At 43.0% G+C, this 26,480-nt stretch overlaps 1 protein-coding gene across 1 annotated transcript in view; it reads left to right on the forward strand.

Annotated features, from left to right (window-relative positions):
* CRB1 (crumbs cell polarity complex component 1) overlaps positions 1–26,480 on the forward strand; it is a 142,126-nt gene that overhangs the window by 45,070 nt on the left and 70,576 nt on the right. The window contains 4 exon segments of the mRNA XM_054981317.1: positions 1,229–1,360; positions 11,694–11,889; positions 18,022–18,161; positions 21,066–21,248. Of these exon segments, the coding sequence (XP_054837292.1) occupies positions 1,229–1,360; positions 11,694–11,889; positions 18,022–18,161; positions 21,066–21,248 (651 nt within the window).

The following is a 26,480-nucleotide window of genomic DNA, read 5'->3' on the forward strand; positions in this document are numbered from 1 at the left end:
CACCTTAACAAATCAAGTTTACTGGGCAATTTCAAGAGAGGCAGAGAGAGAAAAACAGCAGATGCTGCATAGCATAAAAAGACATTATGGTGGCTGTAAGCATTTTAAGCAAATGAGAAATGAGAAACATAGCTTCAATTAAACTACTTTCACATACACACACACGCACATGCACACACACCTGAAAGAGGGGGGGGAAACCCAAATCTCCTGAGGTATGTCAAAAGGAAGCAACAGATCTCTTCTGCTGAGTGGCATGGACTTCATTTGGAAGCCTGCCTGCCTTCAGTTAAGATCCATCATGCACTCACCGAATGTTATTTCAAACGAGAAGCTTGTTGCCTTCCTGCCACCCTGCTGCTACCAGTAGGTGTCTCGGCACAGGCCAAGTGATGAGAGAAACTACTGAACAACAGGAAAGCCAGAGAGGAGCAAGAAGGAAAAGCCTATTAACTACCAGCATGGCCGCTCTGAAATGATCACATCCAACCTGGGCCTCCTGTTGTACGCAGGAAGCTGTGTTTGTAACAGGCCCTGCTGTCAGCCAGACCCAAGGCTATAGCTGTAGCACAGGAACAAACTCGCCTTGATGGACTTGGAGGGAGCATATTTCCCCTTTGGGGACAATGGGAGAGAGAACCAAATTAAAGTGTGGGAAGGAAGAAGCAAAGAGTTTAGACAGGATGGGGCTGCCCAGCAGGGCTGGTGACCTTACTGTGAAGAGACGTCGGGGAAATAGATGCTGAAGGGGCACTTTTTGCTGCCTCCAGCCACTCCCCTCCCTCTGTGTGTTATTTTAACTTTTCACTTCATTGCCCCTAATCATTTGAATGCTCTGACAATGATTGTGTGCCATCAACATGTCACAAAGGAAAACAGGAACACTCAGGTTTACTAACCACTACTAATCTCACACAGTGGATTACTGTTTGAGCACCCCTCACTCCTTAGACAGTGCGGAAGCTACTCCTCCACCTCTTTGATTTATAGCTTGGGATGCGCCGGTTTCCAAAGGAGGGTATGCCAGTAAACTGGCCAGTCTGAGAATGTGAGAATGTTTAGCGTCACAATGGGCCTGTTTCTCTTCTTCTAGAACAGTTACACTCTGCAACGGGATATTATCTGGATAGGCACTTATTGCAGAATGGAAAAGAAGTTATGCACTGGCATTTTGTGGTCCTCTACATGCATTTATGTTACAGTTGGGGTGCGTCTTTTCCTGTTTTAGCAATTTCACTTCTAGAGACCTGGGAAGGGGGCTGAAATGGTGTGTGGGTGGGTGTTTGTGTGTGCACACACTCTAAGAAAAGGCCTTCTCAACATCTCCCTCAGATGGTAAATAGGAACAGCCAGCGCATACGTGACTGGGACTTGTGAGGCCTTGCCTCCATAACTTTCCCAGGGTGTGGTTGATCTGGGTCAATTCCAAAGCACTGACGTGCTCGGTCGTCTAGCAAAAATAAATGCTGGTGGTGGTGGATGTGCCATATTAATTATGATGGTCATTTGTCTACATGTGGGCACTCATTCTCAAGTAGCCCTGACTCAGTACATCAGGAAAGCTGTAAAATCTGCTTACGGGACTTTGCTTCATGTCACTGTTTTTATGTGGTTGTAGTACAAAACCTGGAAAAGTCAATAACACTTGGAAAAGTGGAAGGCAGTAGGGAAAAAGGAAGATCTAAAACAAGATTGCGTGACTCAATAAAAGAAGCCACGTCCTCCAGTTTGCAGACTCAGCAAGTCTATTCATGATAGGATGTTTTGGAGATCTTTCGTTCATAGGGTCGCCATAGATCAGAGGCGACTTGATGGCACATAATACACACAGTACAAAACCACTCTTCTATTCCCACACTGCACTGGTAAACAGATACTTTCTTACTTCACATGAACAGGGCCATATCATGTGGGTGCTTTCCATAAATTCCACCTGAGGAAGATACTAGAACAGGAAGCACCCACGTGATGCAGTCCACCGACATGATCCACATATTCCTCCATTGCACGGAAAATGACCTGGAGCCTGTATCGGTAACATATACGTCAACCCTATGTAAACCTGGATCAAGGAAAATTGTTCGCCCCCTACTTCTACTAAGACTTTTGATTCCTGAGATTCATCCAGCTTCTCTTCACACTGTAATTGCCTGTACAGTCAAGAAATATTCCTTCATATCTCCATCTCCGACACAGCAGGATTCTGAAACCTCCACCTTCACACACATCTCAGCCACAAGAACAAGGTAGCTCAAAAAAAAAAAAAAGCTTCTCTCCAGTTTGCAGGTGATGTTTAGTGGTTATCTTCCTCTATCTTCAGTCATCTTGATTAGGGAAAGCACAGAGAGTCATTCTGAATGCTGAATTGTCATGACCATGAGGGGTTAAAAGTTGAAACAACAGAGGAAAGAAAGTGAGGTGTAAAATATAAACCCAAAGAGACTCCAGTCTGTTGACATATGGCTTGAGAACAGCTTCCAGCAGCAATGAGTAAAATAATAAGGGTAATAATTCCATAAAGGGGTAGTTTGCTGTTTCTGCAGCAGTAAAATATTGGATTTTAAAGCCTGCTTAACAGAGTGATTTATCAGAGGCCATTTTGGAGTTGCTGTTGTTGTTCTGCTTGTTGTTTGGTTTTCCACACCTCACTGTGAGATGTGTTAAATGCAGGAGCCAGAGGGATTCTTGGACGAAACCCCTAAGGTGTCTCCGCTGGTAATAAAAATCCTCATTTACTCTGTCAGAGGGAGCTTGCCTCTTGCTATTATCCCAGCCTGACACCATGAATCACAGTGGGAAATCATCCAGCCTCATCTCATTTCCCTGGGATGTTAAAAAGCTTATAACTTTTGATGTGTATGCCGAGGACTTGCAATAAATCGACAGCGGTAATGCTAACCAAATGCTCTCGTTACCGGCTTTGGGTTGCTACTTGCTCCACGGGCTCTGCTTTATGCGACTGGTATGCCGTATGCTTTTTCCCTCCTCAAAGAGCCGAGAAATGTCTCACGTAATTCTCACACAAATGGAAGAGGTTATAGCACATGAATAACAAGAGGATGGAACATTTAAGGCAGTGGGGGGGGGGAATCTGCATTTTTATTATGATAATGCACTGCACATGTGTGCTTTGTTTATAATGCATGTGTTAGACAGCTGTTAAATAATGGAGTGCAACTGGTTTGCTGGATCGGCTGCAGCATTTCCCCTTATGGTGATATTCCATAAATCCAAAAGCAGCCTAGAACTGGAAAAACTCACTCAGAGAAGTTTCTCATGCTCCCTATTTAGTGCTATCAGGCACAGCTAGGAAGCATCCTGGGGCATGGCAGTAACTTCGTATGGTGAGCATCCACCAGACCAAACTCATTTACTGCTCGCATCTGGATTTTGGGATTTGGGCATTTTGTCTTTACGATGGATCTATTCCCTGATCCCAGCCAGCATTCCTACCCTGGGTAATGACATGCTAGTCCATTCCAGGTTTTTTTGAAGGATTAGGAAGACTTGGGAAACTGCAAGAAGAAGAATCAAAGAGTGGATTGCTGGATATCTGTGTCTCTTGAGACAATAAACATTCCCATGAAACAGAGCTAGCTAACCCCTATTATTTCTAACATTCTCAGGAAAGTTTCTTGGACCCAGCTAAAGTCAATCTTTCAAGGCATATCTATGCTACAAATGCATATTGGTTTATAACAGTTGCGCTGTCCTGGCTGCATGTTCCCCCCACCCCACCCCAAATCCTCAGAATTCTAATTTGGTGGTTTGAGGAATTCTATGTAAAAGATTCCCATTTTCTCTTACAAAGCTGTGGTTTCCAGGGTGGGGCTTCCAAACCATGCCTTGTACTACAAAAGCTTGGAAGTGCATATGTGCACAGAGGGCCTGGACATAAAGAACCAGCCAATGTTTAAGTATTCAGTAAGTCTCGTGGTATTACAGACTAGTCCTGCTAATGGGGAAGTCTGTCACAGGTCCTCAGTTAAAAACCAAAAGATACAATGGATACAAGCCAGCTGAAGTTAAAGACTGCTTTTCATTCCCATTGATTTCAGTTGATTTCCATGCATTTTTTGAGAAAAAAAACCATGCACTTGTGTCCACGCACTCAAGACGGAGTCCCTGGTGGCAGAGCTCTCTGTACTACATCAAATGATAAGTGGAGGGACCTGCAGATCTCATCTCTGATGTACTGCTACAGATGGCCTGATGGAGGTATTGCAGCTGCCAGCACAGTAGAAATCATGTGACACAAGAAATCAGTAATGTCCCACCAAAGCTTATAAATCTGCTGGCTCCAGTCAGGCTGTTCAGTGAACTATGCAGAGTGAACTGTTGGCACACAGCCTTTTCATACTTAATTCCCTACTGAACTACCCCTATGACTCTGACCACCAGCTCAGAAGGCATGCTTAATTCTCCCATTGAAATCAGACTGACATACATGTGCTGGTTCAATGCTGCTTCTCAACATAAAGTTTACAAAGCAGCTCATGATTTTTTTAAAAAAATAATACAACAAAGCAATGTTTGAAATGGATAAATCAGTAAAATCAGCAACCATTTAAACAATATAACACTGCAAAGCACTATAACAGGGATGGGGGAAGTGAACTGAACTCTCACTAAATATTCACCTGGTATGTAAAACCAACAATCCTTTGCAAGAGAGAGGTCCATAGACACCGTGCCACAACTGAAAAGGCCTTGCTGTCCTAGAGCCACCCACTTCACTACAGAAGGCAGGTACAGACATAGCAGGGCCTGTACTAAAAAACCTAGCTGCACCGTTTCATATGGCAGCCATTAAGATAACCGAGTCCCAGACCATTTAGAGCTTCCAACAGAAAAATCAGCATTTTGTATCTGGTCTGCTACTGCACTGTGAACAACCTTCAAAGGCAGCCCCAATGTAGAGTGCATTTCAGTTGTGTAACTTGGATGGGACAGAGTTGCCAGTACTCCACCAGGTATGGAGAGAGACTCTCCTGCCCTAGCTGCTATTTACCTGTTCAGTCAGGGGCCAATTTACTAAAAATTGGACCCAAACACTGGGGCCAACTTTTAGTGAATCAGCTCCTGGCAGGACCTGTTACTTCTGCATTGCATCAGCAAATTACATGGAAGTTTAGGTGAATGCGTGCTTCATGCACATGCACGGGTAAGTACCTACTGCCTGCTGTGCCCCCTGCCCCCCAGTCTCGCCCCTGGGAGACCTAACAACCCTTATAATAATAATAATAATAATAATAATAATAATAATAATAATAATAATAATTGATTTATATACCACCCTTTAGGACAACTTAACGCCCACTCAGTGTGGTTTACAAAGTGTGTTATTATTATCCTCACAACAATCACCCTGTGAGGTGGGTGGGGCTGAAAGAGCTCTGAGAAACTGTGACTGACCCAAGGTCACCCAGCTGGCTTCAAGTGGAGGAGTGGGGAATCAAACCCAGTTCTCCAGATTAGAGTCCTGCCACTCTTAACCATACTACACCAAACCGGTTACCTTGTGTAACTTGAAAGAAGCCCTAGCTAGGAAATCAACTAAAATTGGTCTTAGGTGCTATACACCAAAGAAAAGACCTGAGCTTCTGCCTGTAGGTATGGGTTTAACAGCGTTCCCAAGCTCTGGACCTGTTTTTTTCAACTGTACTGCATCTCTGTTCAGGACAGGTTCACATCTCATTGCCTGAGTAGCTATGTTGTGCACTACCTTATTCTTACTGAGCCTGAACTTCAGTTCATTACTTGTTTTTGCTCAATTATTGGCCCCTATCCAGGCTTGGATCCAGACTAATGTTCTTGTGAATGAAAGGACTTCTGCTCCCGTGGTGTGTTTTTTCCCTTCTCCACCCTTCCATCAGCCCCCTGATATATCCCATGAGGAAACTTAAGTCTGTGTCCAGGCCACAGTCCATTAATGCTTCCAGGCCATCTATTCACAAAAATTTGCTCAACAGTGCCGAATCATACTCAGTATTTTTATCTGAATATTTTGACATATGGCCCTCCCTATCCCCCAAGGTTTGTATGGGTTAACAGTGTTATTTTTTATTGTATTCATCTCATCAATTGACACCTGTGAGACAGACTACTGTTTTGCAGATGGGAACTGAGGCTCAGAGATCATGATTTGCCCAAGGCCACTGAGTGACACATTGCCCAGTTTGGGAATAAAGAACCATTTCACTCAACCTTCATCTAAATCCCAGTAAAATCTAATCTGAATATACCCACTGGAGAACACTGGTTCTCAGATTATATTATACATATATATACCTCCATTCAAGAATATTCCCATGAAGACAATTAATGATTTGCTGGATCGAAGTCTTCTGTTTTAATTTTGGGGAATATAAATGTAAGATTCATGATTTCCCCCCCTAGATTTGCTTTATGGCAAGGCAATGTATGCAGGTGCCAACACAAATCTGTCTGTTCTGCTTCTTCCCTTCTTCTCCATGTCTTTTAAAATCCCATGTTTTTGCAAGTTGATTGCAGCTGTAGAGACCAGAGGGAAATCCCTTCCATATACAATCCATCACATTGGCTAGACATTTTATGGAGGGAAAGAGCTTTTTGCTTGGTTGCCTAAGGCAGGTTACTTGATTTGACAGACCAATGGCATGATCCAACATAGCAAATCCTGTTTCATGCTAATGATCCGGATGTTTTTTTGGCCTGTAGATTTGAATCTGGCTATGCCGAGGCTCTGATGCACTGCGTTTATTTTGGTTGCGGTACTTTCAAACGTTCACAAGGAGCTACTGCTAACAAGCCCTGACAGATTTACGGTCACTACACATAGTTTGACAAATGCACACTTTAAAAAAACTTACAATTACTTAGGATGAATTTGTAGAGCAAGAACTACTGGGGCTTTGCATGATGTCTGCTGATATAATATGAATTACTTCTGAATCCAAAATCAAAAAGAGTAGACTGCGTCAGTCAAGTGGCCCCGCATGTAGATTCTAAAGCATGGAAGGTTGCAGAACAAGTCTAATCCTTAAGTATGCTCCCAGTCTGATGAACATAGAGTGTATAGTGAAATATATCCATCACAAAAAAGGGATAGACTTATCTTTTGGAAAAAGTATACACGCACACATTGATGCCAGACTCACGCAACACATTTTCTTCTGGGGCTGGGGCTAAGAATGTACAAACCCAAGATTTGTTTGTGCATCTCTTATCATGTGTAACATATGTCAGGATCTAATCTGTTGTAAGGTTCCTTGGCCAGAGTTACGCCATGTTTAATATGTAGTTGCTAGCTTTTTCTCCCTCTAGGTCCAGGTGTTATTTTGACCGCGCTTTCCATGGGAGAGAATACTCTTATCTATTTCTACAGCCGGAGACCTTGACGGGCCGAGCCTTCCCACAGCAAAGTTCCCATTGTCCTCGAAGATGGGGGGGGGGGGAGGCTGGGAGTGAAGGGTTTGATGTATCACCAGTTTCGTTTTCTTCTCTCATTCTCAACAATGTATGTGTTCAGCCAAGATCCTTTCTAGGCCTTGGAATATGGATACTTGTGGCAGAGCCTAGTCTTTCAATAAACCTTTTGAAACCAAGAACTTGTGCTTCTTGCAGAAGGGGGAGACGAACTCTAGATAACAGGGATTCCATAGTCTGACAACATATACACCTGGAACCTGTATAAATATGCCTGGAGGTTACCAGACACATCCCATTTCAAACATAGTGCTCCCCAGTGCATGATTGCAATTCAGATGAATGGGCTACACTGTTCCCTGAGTAAGAAAGGCTGATCAGACATATGGAGGTAACATGATTGGAGAATGCCAAGTTTTATCTACCCTTCATCTTTTGATGAAGCCCAGACTGATGCATGATAGCTCACGAAGAGAGCATGAGCGTGATCATGTCACATTGATAAAGTACTGTCTTTAGCTTTATTTGTAGTTTTTGAAAGGTTGTATAAAATATAACCAAATATATAAACTTTATATTTAAATGCCTCAATGACTTCTAGCAATAATAGTGGGACTAATTTGAAGGAGGGTTGCCATGTTCATGTATCTGCCAACGTGGACTCTGTCTCACAAAATCTGGTGCTGAAATAAATGTGTTAATTTTTAAGATACCACAGTACTCTTTGTTATACTGTTCTCAGCTACTACTCCATTCTGTTTTCCTCCATCCCATAAAACAAACACACCCCATGCGATGGGCCTTCAGTCTCCAATCCCAAAGGCCAGTGGTATCCTGTCTTGACCAGAGTGCGTGCCTGAGTCTAGGCTATCCTGTTCAGATATTGAAGGGAATAACAGGAGCCACCGTGAAATTGTTGTGCTGTTGGATTGTAGATGGAAAGAAGCTCAAAGTTGCTCCCAGACATTCAGTGTACAAGTGTTTTCAGTTCTAAACACAAGAAGGATTGGTACAACCGCTGGGGAGGGGATAACTATTCTCTTGAACTTGTAAATAAAACAGCCAATGTGAAACTGAACCCAATGCATCTCTGAGAGAGGACCAGAGCCACACAGTCATCACAACACAGCGGCTGCTTGGTAGTAATTGCTGCACTTACAGTAAATCTAGGTGGGCACAGTGGCCAGAAATCAGCGGGTAGCCTGTACCCTCTTCTCCTGTTATGTTTGCACCAGCTGAGCTGTGCCAATACCAAGCAAGCATGAGAGATTTACCTAATAACCTCAGCACAACCAAGGTTGCAGCAAAGGGCATCTGCACAACAGGGAAGGGAACACAAATAAGGAGGATTAATCTGCCAATAACTCATGATTCATGCTGAGCTGCAGCAATTTATAAGAGTGAGTAGCAGCCAAAATCCTAGTGTCCGTTTGTGGTATTTTTATCATAACAGAAAAATCTGAGCTAAGTGACAAATGGAAATGATGTGTCTGGGTTAGCAGAAAAAATTGTTTTGCTTTTAAAAATTTCAGCACAATGGAAGAAAGTGGAGGCCCATTGAAAACCCAAACTTATTCCTAATGGCATAATATCAGCTCTCACCTCCCAGTGGCTTGGGACCTGTGTTTGCCTCAACTCCTTTCCAAAAGGAAGATGCTTAGTTTGATTGGGGGAGCATGCTGGGAGGCAGGGCTCCCTGCCAATAAAGAAAGAGGAGCAGGCAACCCTTACAAGCTTGCTCCTCCCTGTAGCAGCACTTGCCATTTGGAGCTGCCCACCTGCCCACCCTGGTATCTTGGCAAGGTGGGAGTAGCTGGTTGCTTTAGGGGCAAGCAGGATTTTTTTGGACTCTTTCTGATTGGCTGAGAAAGCGTTCTTTTTTGCCTGCTTTGCTTTGCCACTTTGCAGGGTTGGAGTGTTTCTAATTAGGCCTGGTTAAGACTTATTAGGCTGTACTAGGATTGGCTGGAACAGTGAGGGCTTTTGCTTAAATTGAAGGACTTAGACGAGCACCTTGAGGCATCTGATGATAGGAGGGGAGGCTTCCCAAACCAGCCTTTCATGGTTTACAAGTCAGGAGGGTTTGGAACAGGGTCCCCTCAGGGCTGGGTCTTCCCCTATTCAACCCGTGTTTACCAGCACGGGCCGAGTGTGGTGGAACAACAGCCTCTCTTGGCATGTATTAGTATGCAGGCCATGAAAAGTATTTGGCAGATTAATAGGGTTCCCAGGTGCATGTTGATAGTGGGCAAGCTCCCAGAGATTGCCTGCCAGTGGCAGGCACCCCAGGAATGTGCGCCACACGTGCATTCCCAACAGGTGTAATGATGTCATTCCCAGAAGTGATGTCATCACGCTGGCCGTGGGAGTGCTCCTGAACTTTGTTTGGGGCCAATTTGGGCCCCATACGGGCAGAATCAGCCCCGCACAGGGCATAGGAGCTCTCCCGCAGCTGGTGCAATAACGTCACTTCTGGGAGTGACGTCATCACGGAGGTGCCTGAGCGTACACATGCAAAGTGCACATGCAAAAGACATCCACAGTGCTGGCCACGAGGTAAGTGCCAGGTCCCTTCTGGTGGGAGGGTATATGGACCTGGCAACCCTATGGATTAAGGCCACCTTGCTCTTGGAGCCAAGGTGGTTTGCTCTGTATGGTTTCTGGCAGCTTTATTAAAAATATTTGTTTGACACTAACAACAACAACAACAACAACAACATTCGATTTATATAACGCCCTTCAGGATGACTTAACACCCACTCAGAACGGTTTACAAAGTATGTTGTTATTATCCCCACAACAAAACACCCTGTGAGGTGAGTGGGGCTGAGAGAGCTTCTAGAAGCTGTGACTGACCCAAGGTCACCCAGCTGGCTTCAGGTGGAGGAGCGAGGAATGAAACCCAGTTCTCCAGAGTAGAGTCCCACGCTCTTAACCACTACACCAAACTTCTTTCCCACAGTGTTCAAAGCAATTAATAACAATAAATATCAGTAACAAGCCAAATACAACATAATCATTAATAAAATATCATCCCCCAAATCTACTAAAAATCTCATATATTCTCAAGTTTTGAAAAAAAATTAAAAACTTAAAATCACTGCAACAGTAATTAAGCCATGAATGAAACAGACAGCAACCCACTGAAAATTAGATATAGACAATCAGGAGTGGAAACAAAAACAAAAAAAAACTAACCACTCAGGTAAAAGCCAACTGAAATACTGCCTTGTGCCAAAGAGAGAGAGAGAGAGAGAGAAGGAGCAGGGGAGTGTTTTCCAAAAGTTCGCGGTGGGCTCAGCTCCAGAAAAGACTGTATCCTTCACGGCCATTTACCTCAGATGGCGATGATGACACCAGGGAGAGCATGAGAGAACTCAGTGCCCAGGCAGAGACACTGTATGGGTGCAGCAGATGCAGACAGTCCTTTAAACAACTAGGACCTGGGTCATAAAGGGCTTTATTGGCGAAATCTAAAACCTTAAACTGAGATTGGAAGCAAAGAGGCCATGGAAATCTTTCGACCTGAATATGCTGGCTGCAGAAAGCAACTTGCCACTTCAGACTTGATTCATTTGGAGTTTCTTGATTGCCTCCAAGGATAGTTCTATGTACAGTGGGGTACATAGGAAAAGGGGTACATTTGGTAAGAAAATAAAGAATATCTAACTAACTAGCTACATCTTGATGGTTACAGAGAAAGACTGAGATAGGCTGAGAACTGAACAAAGAGCAATACAACCTTAGTATACATTGCTAGCTAATTGCCCCCAATAAACTGGCTCATCCGATAGACAATCCTAGATTCCTTCATTAGGACTAAAGACTCCCCTTTCTATGGCGGGAACATTTACTTGAGGCCTAAATGGTCCTATGCTAACTAGCTTCCTGACTAAACAAACAGAATAATAGTTTAACTCTTTCATGACTGAATGTAGGACACTTGCAAAAATCCCAACAAAACAGCATGTATCATGCTGACTCATCCTACTGCAAAAAATACTGCTAACATAATGCAAATTGCTGGGAAATGTTGTTCGTCACAATATCCCACATCCAAGACAATAGCTATTGACTGTCTTACCATCCTTGGTCACTGTCTGGACTTCTTGCTACCTTGAATGTAAAACCAGGTTTACTGCAATAGAAAAAATGTAGGATCTGAGAATCAGAACCTTCTCACATCGCACTAAATCCTCTACATTGAAATCACTTTCCAAAACAGACATTTTTTTTTTCATGTGTATCCTGCAAAACTAATTATTTGCTCATTCTTTTTTCTACAGGTACCAACTGTGAGCTAGAAATTGATGAGTGTTTGTCACAGCCGTGCCTGAATGGCGGAAGTTGTCATGATCGGCTGGGTGGCTATTACTGCTCCTGTCCACTTGGCTTCTTTGGTGATACCTGTGCAGTCAATATGGATGAGTGTGCAAGTCAGCCATGCCTCAATGGGGGAGAATGTATTGATGATATCAACAGGTATGTATTCGCAGGAGATGACTAGCACTTATTATCTATCCTGATAGACTGGAATCACCTCTATGCCTGTTAGACTGCAGACGTGAAACTGTTGGTTCGGTTTGCTGGCCCAGTATCTGAGCCTTCATGGATCTCAACTAGAATTTGAGGCCTACTTAGAAATAGACCTGGAAACTAAATCAATTTCTTCCATTTATTCCAGAAATCTGATGGTATTTTAAGGCTGCTTTTCTCAGAATAACCTGCAATACCATGGGGAAAACAGGAAGACTGATACATCCATTTCTCAACGCTGCATATTTTTAATATTCCAAGTTGAAAGTTGGGAAGTAGGAGCTATGATTTACAAAGAATGGCCAACGGGCAGTCTAGAGCTGCATCTAGTCCCAACTGCCATTTTCTTGATCTCTTTCCCTCCCATCTATTGTCCAATGTGCTACTTGCATATTTTAGGGTTGCCAGCTGATGATGGGCAACCAGTGGGAGATGGAGGAACAGAGACTTGGTGGGGCACTTGGAAGGCACACAACATGATGTCGCTGTTGGGGAAAAATGGAAGTGATGTCATGTCTCTCTAGGAATCACCAAAAACTCCAAGCAGTGTAAGAAAGAAAAGGTTGCCAGTGGGAAATCTCCTTTCATAGTTGGGGACCTAGCAGCCCTATGGATTCCAGTCTTTCCCAGGATGGAATGAGGGACAGAGGAAGAAAGTGCCTGCCTGCCAGGATAATTCTTCAGCCTGATGGGATGCATTCTCCCTGGCCAAATTGCTGATGGTTGATGATATTTTGGTGTCTTTGTTATGCCACCAAGAACTGAACATTGCAGCTTCACTGGAAAGAATCTCTCTTCTTCTCAGGCTGATAAAATCACTCATCCCTGATTTCCATTCTCAAGCATTTTTACTTGGGAATAAATCCCTTTGCTTTCAAGCATGCTTAGGACCTTGGTGTTAGACCCGTAAGTACACATTAGATGCAAGTGGTTGCAAAGGTAGCCCAATGATGATTTTAGAACTAGAAAAATTTCTTCCAAGGTTAAAAGGGAGGGGCAATTAACCCTTTTCCAACCTGTTCATTTCCACATCAAAAAAATCCTTGTGGTTTCAGATATGGAACATGCATATGCATCCCCCAAAAGAAAAAGTGACTTCAAAGTGTAAGAGTTGCAAAACTTCCAGGTAGAGCCTGGATTTCTGCCAGAATCACAACTGATTTCCCAGAATCACAAAGATTAGTTCCCCTGGAGGAAATGGCAGCTTTGGAGGTTGGACTCTATAGCATCACATCCCTGCTGAACTCTTTTCCGTTCCAAAAATCCGCCCTCCCCAGCGCTGCCCCAAATCTCCAAGAATTTCCCAAGATGGAACTTGCAAGTCTAAGTAAGGATGAGAAGTAGTGAAATGGGGGGTGCCTCCCCCTAGTTCTCCACTCATGCTTGCCTCACGAGAAATGGTTTGTTTCTTATTGTGAAAAGGATAGTGGGAATTTACGATAGTTCTCCATTTCTGAATTGAGAAGTGAGGATTTCTTTAAGGATAGAGTAGCAATGTCTAAAAAGCCTGTTTATAATGCTGACAGAGATGCTAAATATTTTTTTAGATGTGAGACTATATTTGCAAGCTTGCTTCATAATAAACAACCTATAGTTGATCAAAGGAAGTCTACTCGTTACGCTTTACCATCCAAATATATTTCCCAAATGCTTCTTTGATATGACTGTTCATATAGCTTGATTTGTTCTGTAACAAATACCACTTGACAAGCACAATGTTGATCTCCTTTGTATTTTTAGGCCTGTTACAAATAAGAGATCATGCTTTTGAAACGTTCAGATCTGCTGCTATTAGGTATTGTTTAATGACTCTGAGTTAGAATTCCCTATTCTGCATTAATTGAACAGTAAGTGTTATTTATGCCCCTTTGCAATATGTTTCAGTAAAGGTCTCCACTGAATTCATCTTTCTCATGCTGGGGTCAGATCTCTACCCTTCATGTAAAGTGAAACAAAGATATTTTTTTCAGCATCATCTGCAATATGCAGAAGCCATTCTCAGGATAGTCTCCTGTTGAACTAAGTTTTTAAAGTGTACCAAGTATGTGATAAGTTAGGGTTTCAGTCACTGAATAAATGTAATATTTTACTGCCAAACACAGTAGTCTTCTAGCTTCCCTGAATGCTCTCTAACTTGTACTGATTGCGGCTTCTCCTCTCTAAGCCAGCAGTAGAGTTTCTAACCATCGGCTCAGGCTGGCAACCAGTGGGAGTCTGAGAGGGCAAGGGCAAGGGCAAGTCCCACAGTGTTAAATCCTTTCTAGGGAAAATCTGGAAGTGATGTCAGTCTACTCTAGGAATCACTGGAAGCTCTATGGTTTTACTATAGTGTTTCCAGCAATCCCTAGAGCAGAATAACATCACTTTGGGGTTTTCCCTGGAAGTGACATCACCTATCAGATATTTTTAAAAAACTTTTTTCTCCTGATGGCCACCAGAACGGCAGCAAGAAATAAGAGCTGGAGCAGGGGGTGCACAAACTATTAAAATGCAAAAGCCAGCAACCCACTTTCATAGGCTTCATGACCCATGTTTGGGCCATGACCCATAGTTTTGAAAATGCCAGGTTAGAGTCCTTCTTCCTTTTCCATGTGGACCAAATCCAAAGCCCTAGAATGGCTTTAATCCTCCTTGCATCTTATGTGCATCCCAATGTCCTTGAAATGTGATCCTGGGCTATACCCCTCAAATTGTTTAATTAGCACTCTTTAAAAGATCCCAGTCTCCAAAAAACCTCAAAGTCGATGGTTGTTGTGGGTTTTCCGGGCTGTATTGCCGTGGTCTTGGCATTGTAGTTCCTGACGTTTCGCCAGCAGCTGTGGCTGGCATCTTCAGAGGTGTAGCACCAAAAGATAGAGATCTCTCAGTGTCACAGTGTGGAAAGGATGTGGCAGGTCATTTATATCTACTCAGGAGGGGTGGGACTGAGCTGAGTCATCCTGTAAGAGTTTCCCAGGGTGTGGAATGCTAATGGCGGGAGGCTTCACTGTATCCTGAGGAGGTTCTTTTGCATATGGATTGGTACTTGATGTGCTAATCTTCTCTGCAGGGCTATTGTCGGGGATAGAATGTTTTGTTAGCCTGGTGTTTTTCAGAACTGGAAACCATGCTCTGTTCATTCTTAAGGTTTCTTCTTTCCTGTTGAAGTTTTCCTTATGCTTGTGAATTTCAATGGCTTCCCTGTGCAGTCTGACAAAGTAGTTGGAAGTGTTGTCCAGTATTTTGGTGTCCTGGAATAAGATACTGTGCCCTGTTTGATTTAGGCTATGTTCAGCCACTGCTGATTTTTCCGGTTGTCCAAGTCTGCAGTGTCTTTCATGTTCTTTTATTCTTGTCTGGATGCTACGCTTTGTGGTCCCGATGTAAACTTGTCCACAGCTGCAGGGTATACGGTATACTCCTGCAGAGGTGAGGGGGTCTCTACTGTCTTTTGCTGATCGTAGCATCTGTTGTATTTTTCGGGTGGGTCTGAATACCGCTTGGAGGTTATGCTTTTTCATAAGCTTTCCCATCTGATCAGTAATTCCTTTGATATATGGCAAAAACACTTTTCCTGTAGGAGACTGTTTTTCCTTGGTTGTTTGATTCATCCTGGGTTTGATTGCTCTTCGGATTTCATTTCTGGAGTAGCCATTCGCCTGAAGTGCGTGGTTTAGATGATTAATTTCCTCATTGAGAAAGTGTGGCTCACATATCCGTCTTGCACGATCCACTAATGTTTTCATTATGCCTCTTTTCTGTCGGGGGTGGTGATTGGAGTTTTTGTGTAAGTACCGATCAGTGTGAGTTGGTTTCCTGTAGACCTTGTGACCTAACTGAAAGTTTGCTTTGCGGATGACCAAGGTATCCAGAAATGGGAGTTTTCCCTCGATTTCTTTCTCCATTGTGAATTGTATGTTCAGGTGGATGTTGTTGAGATGATTCAAAAACCCCATCAATTCTTCCTCCCCATGGCTCCAAATGATAAATGTATCATCCACAAACCGAAACCATACACTAGGTTTGTGGGGTGCTGATTCTAGAGCTGTTTTTTCAAAATGTTCCATGTAGAAGTTTGCTATAACTGGGCTGAGAGGGCTCCCCATGGCCACCCCATCTATCTGTTCATAGATATAAATGACCTGCCACATCCTTTCCACACTGTGACACTGAGAGATCTCTATCTTTTGGTGCTACACCTCTGAAGATGCCAGCCACAGCTGCTGGCGAAACGTCAGGAACTACAATGCCAAGACCACGGCAATACAGCCCGGAAAACCCACAACAACCATCGTTCTCCGGCCGTGAAAGCCTTCGACAATACAACCTCAAAGTCTCTCATGCAATCAGAGAAGTTGTGTGTTATGAAAAAATATTGAGGTGTCAAAATCTAGACATGTTAATGTTTCTTTTGTTGTTAAAAAGCTATACCCCTAAATTAACACTAGTTAAATATGGCCTAGTTCTCACTGTAGTGGGGGCTGTACCACTTTAGACTGCATGTGCAAACTCTCATGAATAAATACCCTATACCATACAATTCCTTGTATGTAGAAAACCAAGATGTCAAGGAGAAGGCCTAACTAGGACTATGCTTCCTGACATTCTAAGTGTTTTTTTATGTACAGGGAATTTTTCAAGCTAAAGAAACCATCAGGAGAGTTCTTACATACTGTCAGAAGTAGAGTTGCCAGGTGTCCCAGGGCCCAAACGAGGGAATGAGAGAGGGTTGTGGGGGGCATGCCCAGGGGAAAGGAAGGGAAGTCCCCCACGCGGGGCCTTCCCTTCATTGTCGCACTGGGAATGACGCCATTCCTGGCACAACAACAAAGGCTACAGAGCACACAGGAGGTTGCTCCGGAGCTCCCTGAACAATTCCCCACACCTCCACCCACCTCCACCCAGGTAAGAGGAGGTGGTGAGTGGGGGATGAGAGCGGGGGATCCCCTGCCCCAACTGAGGGACTGGGAACCCTAGTCTGAAGTGCTACCGCTCAGTAAGAGATCCTGTCCCCTCTGTAAAACAGTCCAGAATTTTTATGCCAGGTATTCTTGAACCAGCTATTGCAGTTTTTGAAAATTATAAAGGAAAAGAGGTGGAGATTTTTTTATTGGTTTTAAAATTAAATAGAAACCTTTACACTGAAACAGTTTTTATAAATGCTTTGGCTATCTTGGAACCAAACCTTGAAAATTCAAGCAACTGCCTCTCCCTATCTCAAGGGAACAGATGTCGCACTATTAGAATTCCCAGTTCTGCTTGAACTGAACAATAGTTGTGATTTATGCCACTATGCAATATACTCCAATAAAACTGCCTATGGAACTAATCGTTCTAATGCCAGGCTCAGATCTTCTGCTCTCAGCAGACAAAGCAAAATGCATGTTTTGGAATATCAGCTGCTCAGGCTGTATCATTTCGTACTAGCTAGGCTCAGGACAATTTTTGAGTTGAACACAGAGTTTATTTTTTAAACTTGAGCCTTTTGAACTTGGAGAGTGGTGAAATGTGAAGGAGGGGGTGTTTGCTTTCTGAATGACACATCTGCATCTCAAATAAATGTCCCCCATCCAGAAATTCATGTAGTATGTTGACATATGTGGTTTCTTCTTAAATATTAATATTAAGCGATGTTATAGCATAATGGTTAAGTGGCTTGGCTGCGAACCAGCTGTCTGCTAGTTTGGCTCCCACTATTGCCATGCCCTCAGCAGGTGGCCTTGGGGGAAACCACCCCTCTCAGCCCCAGCTCCTCAGCTGTATTGTGGGGATAATGATAACACTGACTTTGTTCACAGCTCTGAGTGTGGCACTAATCTGTCCAGAAGGGTGGTATATAAGCCTGTTGTTGCTGCTAAATATTGAGAAAGAGTTTATAAAAGCCACAGCACACTCTGTGTGGATGAGCAGCAGGAGATGACAGAGTCAACAGAGGAAGGGAGACTGCAGGCTTTTGAGTTGCAGTGGTGGTAAAGAATGAGTAAAATGAGTGGTAAAAGAAAAAGAAATGAATAAAGAAATCTTGAACAGGAAACCACTACAGTGGAGAGTTGTCAAAGGCCAATCTAAGGATTAATGCTATTATTTTTTTCAATGCAGATATAGCTGCAACTGTACAGACGGCAGACATATGGGCCTACACTGTGAAACTCCAATTCCTTTGTGCTGGCTACACCCGTGCCATAACAATGCTACCTGTGAGGACACAGCGGAGAGCTATCTGTGCCACTGCTTGCCAGGTAAGCTCTCTTTTTTCTCACAGAACCCCAGCAATATCTCTGTGTACATATAAATCCTGCATCAAGGAAACCCACATTATGAAACAAAATGAAATAGGTTTTGTGCCTTTGCTAACAGATTAAATGAAGTCAATTTTTATATAGAGCCTCAGTACATTCATTCTATTGATGAACACTTATTCTATTGATGGGATATCAATTAACTATGCAGAAAAGACTTCACCCTTGACTATCAAAAATCCTACTTAAGACCTCTATGGCTTTCGCAAAGCATTGCCAATACGCTTTGAAGTCCCTCATCATAGCCATGTGGGATAGAAACTCACTTTAAAAAAAAAACAAAACCGAGAACAATATAAATGATTACCACATTCTGTAGCTCTTCTGCTCTGGCACGGAATCGCTGACTCTACACAGCCCTGCCCTCACAGCCCCTGCTGATATAAAAGAAAATGCACAGGGAGCCAAAAAAGAAACAATACTAACAGGGACAATGATTTCAGATTGCCTTGTTTTCTGCATTAATGACTACAGACTGAAAGACTGTAGCCCTTTTCATATGACCTAAAAGAAGAGGATAATGAACAACTGGCAGGAGAGGGTGTGTAAGATTATGGCCACAACATGTACACCCCCAGCCTACCCAGCCTGCAAAATCAAGAGTACACGTTTAAAGGCTCAATGTGATCCCAGTTGTGTGGAGAGAGCTGCACGCATGCACATAGGCTCTGTATAGGCCTTCCAATCAACACTCATAGGTTGTGGGTTGTTATTTTGGACTGGGTTGTCACCAGTACGTTGATGACACCCAGTTGTATCTGTTGCTGGACGGACAGCCTGGCTCGGCTCCAGAAGCCCTGATTAGAGCTTTGGATGCCGTGTCTGGTTGGGTGAAGCAGAGCAGACTGAAGTTGAATCTCATGAAGACGGAGGTCCTATACTTGGGCCATGGGATGTTGGAGGGGGGGGATCCAGCTTCCAGCCTTCGATGGGGCACCACTTGTGCCCGTTTCATCGGTCAGAAGTCTTGGCGTGATGCTGGACTTCTCTTTATCAATGGAGGCCCAGGCTGCGGCAGTTGCCCAGTCTGCTTTTTTCCATCTTTGGCAGGCTATGCAGCTTGCTCCCTACCTCTTGACCCGTGACCTGGAAACAGTGATCCATGCAATGGTCATCTCCAGATTGGATTACTGTACCTCGATCTATGCAGGGCTTCCCTTGAGTCTGACACGGAAATTACAGCGGGTCCAGAATGCTGGTGCCCGTGTCCTAATGGGTGTGCCTTTCAGGACAGATGTAACTCCATTTCTGCAGCAGCTACACTGGCTTCCTATGGAGTTCTAGATCAGGTTCAAGGTTTTGGTATTAACCTATAAAGCCCTAAACGGACTGGGACCAGTATACTTGAGGGACCCTCTTTTCCCATATACTTCCCAGAGGGTGCTGCAATCAGCTGGTAAGCACCTACTGGTAGACCCTGGCCCCATGGAGGCTCGATTGGCCTCAACCCGGGCCAGGGCCTTTTTGGCCCTGGTCCTGACCTGGTGGAATTCTCTGTCTGAGAACACCTGGGCCCGCCAAGATCTTGTCTCCTTCAGGCGGGCCTGCAAGACAGAGATGTTCTGCAAGGCGTATGGTGGAGGCCATCAGGGATTCCATCAAATGAGCCTCTCTCCCGGTCTCCCCTATGTCTGTAGGGGGGATATTGACCATCTTACCCCGCCCCCCATATATGAGCGACCATGCATGGTTAAGATGCACCTCCACCTCCATCAGATGCTATATGGTTTTTTATGGTGAGCAGGTGTTTTATTAGATGGCTGTGTTAAATGACTGCGATTTTATCTCTGTATATTTTATCTACTGTTGTGACCCACCCTGAGCCTGCTTGTGGGGAGGGAGGAATATAAATATAATAAATAATAATAATAAAAATATAAATAATAATAAAAATATTGCAGTTCCCACCCACCCAGCCTCACCCAATGTGTGCATCATTTGAAAATGGCTTGTGATTAAACTACAAGCCACTTTCTGAGCCCATGGACCATTTTATGTAATACATTCACCAATCTGTTCCCTATGTATGGTAAGGAATGAGAGCGTGCTCGCTTTCCTTCCTTGGCACTCATCCAGTCCTTGCCTCACCTCCTCAAAGAGAAAATGCTTACAATTTCAATAGTATGGTCCATACATTCCAGTCCATATATGACCAAGTGATACAGTTGATTCCCCAGATTTTTATCCATGTGATCGGGCTTTACATATGAACTATATAAAGGATACACCCCTGGGTGGGGATTGAAAATGGTGTAGGTACCTTGCATAGCAGAGTGACACACTTGCTGCCCATCACACATATGGGGCCATATTGGCCAGTTTGACCTGATCTGTCTTGTTTTGAAACATCTCATGCTCAAATCTAAATATTTTCTCACTGGTTCACATATAGAGAATAAGACAATCCTACTGGCACAAAGAAGAATGCACGTGTTCTCCTACAGCCTCTCTCACTCCTGTCCACCCCATCCAGAGCCAGTGTGGAGTAGTGGTTAGAACGCTAGTGTATGACCTGGGGGACTCAGGTTCAAATCCTTGCTCTGCCATACAAGATTACTGGGGACTTTGTCACACACTCTGAGCCTAACTTACCTTACAGCATTGTTGTGAGGATAAAATGGAAGAGGGGAGAATGATGTAAGCTGCTTTGTGTCCCCAAGACACTGTATAAATGAAGTAAATAAATCCTTTCTAGCCTCTTAAATATTCTGCAGTTCTCACTGACTTGGGAGGGAAATGGTGTTGTTTCCCCAGTTAACACCACAGGCCAAAATCAGAAACAAATCATGATCAGATTTCCTAAATAGGTCCAAATTACAACTTCTCTTGTTGTCAATCCCACAGGTTATACAGGGTCTTTCTGTGAAACTGATGTGAACGAGTGTAGCAGTAATCCATGCCTCCATGGGAGCACGTGTGTAGAATTATCATGGTCAAACTGGTATGGAAGAATTCCAGAGCTACCCTCAGAGTTCAGCTACCATAGAGCCTCGGGTTATGTGTGTGACTGTCAGACTGGATTCACAGGTAACAAAGCCTCCAGTATCTGTTGATATTGTATAGTTGTGTTACAGTCTGAAGGGGCCCCCTGGTGGACATCTAGTGCAATAAACATTAAGGGCTGTTTCCATACACCATTATTGCTTCCATGTGAGGAAACCATATGTACCTTTTTAATTCCAACTTATTTCATTGCAGTAGTTAGGCATCTGCTTAAATCTCTCCCATTGAGACTTAAATGTCATTAGTTTAAGATGGGCTGTGCCACATAAGTACAATATCACGTGTTTTGAGCATACAATTCTATTTTGCTGAATATATACATCGTTTACAAATTGTGACTTCTTACCACATGTTCCCATGGTGAATTAGACATATGAACCATTGTTGCACTTTTCTCCAGAAGTGTATATCCATGTAAGAATCAGTGCATGATAATTTGTCCTAATATATAACAGACTATATCATTAGTTTGTTTCTCGAATTATACACCTACGACTCATCTAGCTTCATTCCAGTAAATTTTTACCAAAGGTCAGTGTTATTAAAATAATTTATGCCAGGTAGGATTTGGAGCAATTCTTTTGCTACAATTATAAAAGAACAAGCTAGGGTGTTCAATTTTAGCCAGGGTTTGCTAGTGTTGGGTGCCCAGAGTCTGCTTCATAGAATCATAGGGTTTGAAGGTAGCACCGGGGTCATCTAGTCCAACCTCCTGCACAATGCAGGGAATACACAACTACCTCCCCACCCCCAACCCCAGTGACTCCTGCTCCATGCCCAGAAGATGGCGAAACCCCATCAGGATCCCTAGCCAAATGGCCTCAGGAAAATTGCTTCCTGACCCCAAAGTGACAGTCAGCATTACTCTGGGCATGTAAGAAGGGGCCGCGAGAACTAAGCAACTAAGTCCTGTTTCAGGTTCTGAAACCTGGTTCTGTCTATTTATTCTATATTTTTCCTCCAACACTCAGGAGAGCATATTTGGATCTCATCATCTCCATTCTGAATCCATACCAATCATGTCAGGTGGATGAAGCTGAGAGGGACTGACTGTCCCAGTATCTTTATGACAGAGTAAGGATTTGAATCTGGGTCTCTCACTCTGACACTTAAAAGAAAAGGCCTTGTATGAGAAAGAGTTTGGTTTTTAGTATGCTTGGGTTACATTTGTAACTGTTGCAAAGAAAATATTTGGTGAGTGGCATTTCAGTCCCTTATAGGGCTCAGTTTGATATTCATGGGGTCCTGTTCTTATTTGATTCAAAGTTTTTGAATTAGAATATTGATCTTTTCAGGAAAGACTTTTTTCATAAGCTTGATTAGCAGGATGCAAACACCCAGCTATCACTGTTAAAGAACTGATAATGATAGTCAGGCACTTTTATGGATCAGACACATGATAAAGATGCTATGTGCCAAGTTAAGCTTTACCCTAAACTTTGTCTGGCAAATGTACAAATATATAATAGGAATGAAGGCAATTTTTGACCATATTCTACCTGTTGGTCACAGGCCCCTCAAAAGGAATTACAAGAATTTTTTAAAATCCATTTAACACACATCAGTCAAATAATAACGACAGAATACATAAACAAAGCCATAAAACCTGCAGCATAAAAAAGTAAAACAATTCAACCAGTAAAAGAAGCAAAAGTCAACACTGCTATAGAACACAAACTAAAAAGCAGAACATCATAAAAATCAATGCACACATAGGTGTGTAAATTTTAAATACTGCATATGGCAAAGAGTCTTTCCTTCCTTGCCTAAATTCACAGTCAAGTTCCATGTCAACGTCTGCTGGTGTCCATAAAATAATGATACCATAAAAAGATACTGTGATCTAGAGCAACAAAGCACCCTAGTTCTGGTAATAGTAATCTGTTCTAATTTCAGTCATGTGCTGACTCCGTTCAGTGTTACCCCCAACAATAGATTAATGAAGCCCAAGGCTGACTGGGGACTGCAGTAATTCATTTGACAGTGAATGGGTCCCATGGCTTCATGAAAAGCCATCTTCCACCCCCAGCAATGTCACAGCATTCAGGAGCTTATTTCCTAACAATCCTTCCAGGGTCAGTCACTGGGACACACGTACTATGTTCAATGGAGGGGTCAATCCTGATCTCTTAGGCAGAATAGTCTCAGGGGTCATTAGCAGTTGCCAACAGTGATTTGAGTGATGGCCCTGGCTTTGTTGGTTGAGTGATGAGCTGGCTGAGCTACGAGTTCATTCACTCCAGATGTGCTCAACACATATTCTTATCTCATCAATTTAGTTGTGTGAATTGGCCTCACTGGAAGATTATTATAAAAACTGAACACATAGGCCCCCAAACCCTGAGCCTGTTGCACTCTTGGAAATGCCAAGTTGGTCTTGAAGAACGACGATTATTAAAGGATGTACACTTGGGAGGGGCTGTTGGGCTTAAGTCTTTAGATAGATTAGGAGGGCGTGATCATATGATAACTGGGTCAAATTTTGTGGCCCATCACGGCCCAAGAAGATAAGGCTTTTTGTCAGAGAGTTTCCTGGACAGAACCTTGTATGAAACAACCTTTGCAAGTGATAGTAAGAAGAACTGTCAAAATGAGCTATGTTGATTACAATCTTGGGCACTCATTTCATGTTGGTAATGGAAACTGCATTGCATATCATTTGCAAAGGACTCTGTCACCTAGATTTCACCCTGCACTGCCACTTCTCTTGGCACCTTGAATCAGTGGACTGCAGCAGAAGGGAGGAGGCAGGGAAGCGTCATTCCACTGATGGACATGCTTGAGATCCAACCCCTAATAATACACTCCTTCTCAATAGCTAGCTGCAAATCTTGACATACAGTAACAAGAACAACTATTCAGTCAAAAACAATTCAAGTAAAAAGCCTGGGACAAAAATTAAGAAGGCTAGGCATTAGAAAATACCTGTGGGGACAGGGGGGGCACAAGCAAGACACCTCTGCAGGAAAGATCTGATCTCTTTTGATCCTCCCCCACTGCATCTCAGAGGTGAAGGCACAAAGCGAAGGGACTGTGCCAAAGATCCTGATGGGCAAGAATGTATGAGAGATTACTTGCCCAAGGCCACCCAGTGAGTTCCATAAACTTGGACTTGGGAGAACTGGGTCCATATCCTCATTTGAATATGGTGTTGCTTGGACAGTTAACTGCTATTCATTCTGATCAACATCTCAGGGCTAATGTGCAATAGCACCAATTATTTTGCATAATGGAATTATCAGGCTCATAAAGAAAAGACTAAACAAAATAAGGACACAACTCTAACATAGGGGCTTCAAATATCTAGAGAAAGGGCAAGGAATTTGCTGCTCCCTTTGCCATCTCCTTTCATCTGAAGATCCTGATGAAGTCTCTGGAGGGGGATGCCAGAGGAGAACCTTATAGATTGATATTGATGGCTGGTGGGGAGCATTGGTTTCCACAGCATGACATCCGTTCGGCCATGGGCATTTTCTGTATCAACTGCCTGATTTATTTATTTGAAAGAAATCCATATATCCTTGAGGAAACCTAAAGGGAAAATGGAGAAAGAGTTTTCTTTCCCTATACAGGATGTCGAAATACATATTTCTGTGGAATTTTTCCTATCTGCCCTGACACTGTTGAAGAAGACCAACACTGAGGTAACTGACAAAATAGAAGGCTCTCAGATACACCATCCACTTGAGACAAATAGTAGAACAAAATTTGAGTCCAGTAGCACCTTAAAGACCAACAAAATTTTCCAGGGTATAAGCTTCTGTGAGTCAAAGCTCACTTAGATACTCAGAAATGTTGTTCTCCAATTACAGGCTAACACAGCTACACACTTGACACTTGAGAAAAGGAGGTCACCTCCAGAGAAGGGGTGGTTCCCTCACATACATACACTTCATTCATTCATTCATTCATTCATTCATTCATTCATTCATTCATTCATTCATTAGTCAACTTTTCTACCTTAGAGGGTCTCAAGGCAGCTTACAATATAATACAGGAACCAACATAAAAATATTCAAAAACAAAGTTAAAAACTACCCTTACATTAAACAGTAGCTAAACAGAATCCTAAATAACACAATCTTCACCTGCCTCCTGGAGAGGAGGGCAGGTACATTTTCCTCAGGAGATGCTTCCATAATTGTGGGGCTGCCACGGAAAAGGCTCTCTCTCATGTTCCCAACAAACAAACTTCTTTGTTTGATTTCTAATTCTTGATGACTCACAATGGTGCAGACACAACTGGAGAACATTATGTCTGAAGTGATCTGTTTGAAGCAGGAGATCAGGAATTACTAAGTCACTTACTGCTTGGATCCGACAGCCATTGAGTGGCAAACAATCCATCAGACAGGAGTAATACACTCTGCCTTTATACAGCGTCATAGAACAGCCTCAGGACCATGCAAGAACTTGGCTGACTGCAAAAGGTTTTCCCCCACCCTTTTTTTTAAAAAAGGGGACAATTAGCACTTTAAAGCACTTTTCCCTCTTTCAGAAATGCTCTGATCTTGAAAGAGCATTTGGAAAAGCTCAAAAGAGATCTTAGGGAGAGTTTTTTGGCCATACTTTTTAAAAACCTCTCTTTAATCCAACACGTCTCTAATATAAAAAGTTGTCCACTCTGTTGTTGGCTCCCATATACAATGTCCTGAATATATTTTAGAGCCTTTTTTCCTCTGTGTCTGCTATTGATTTCTATGGGATTTGTTTAATTTAGAGAATATTCTGACAAAGTGCTCTGTTTGCATCACATACAAGCATCACTTATTTCACTCAGCCAAGGGGGATAGCTGTAATGGGAGGTGAAGTGACAGCTTTGTGTACATCTTTACAAAGAATTTCTTTAGCTAAATTCCAATCTCCCTTTTTATCCTCCAGCTCTTCACACATGATATGTGCAAGGCTGTGTGTATGCTGCAGCTGCACAGAAATGCAGGGAGGAAAGCATGGTGAGGCATTAGCTGCAGCACACAGCTTTCACAGGATTTTTAAAAAGTAAGCTCCTTGACCTTATGGCTATGGAGATCTACTTGAAAATGTTTGATCAATGCCTTCTAAAATTCTCAGGAACTGTACTAGTAAGAAAGATTTTCCGTGGTCAGAGTTGTGCTTCGGCATCCTACATGGCTCCTTGCCCATTCTAGTAAAATCCAGAATATAGAAAAAATAGCAGAATTATGCACCATAGAAGATAAGTACAAGCTGCATAAATTCGGTTTTTCTCAGCACAGAATTTTAATTTTTTTAAGGATG

This window comes from Eublepharis macularius, chromosome 5 (genome assembly GCF_028583425.1).
Source record: "Eublepharis macularius isolate TG4126 chromosome 5, MPM_Emac_v1.0, whole genome shotgun sequence".
Lineage (NCBI taxonomy): Eukaryota > Metazoa > Chordata > Lepidosauria > Squamata > Eublepharidae > Eublepharis > Eublepharis macularius.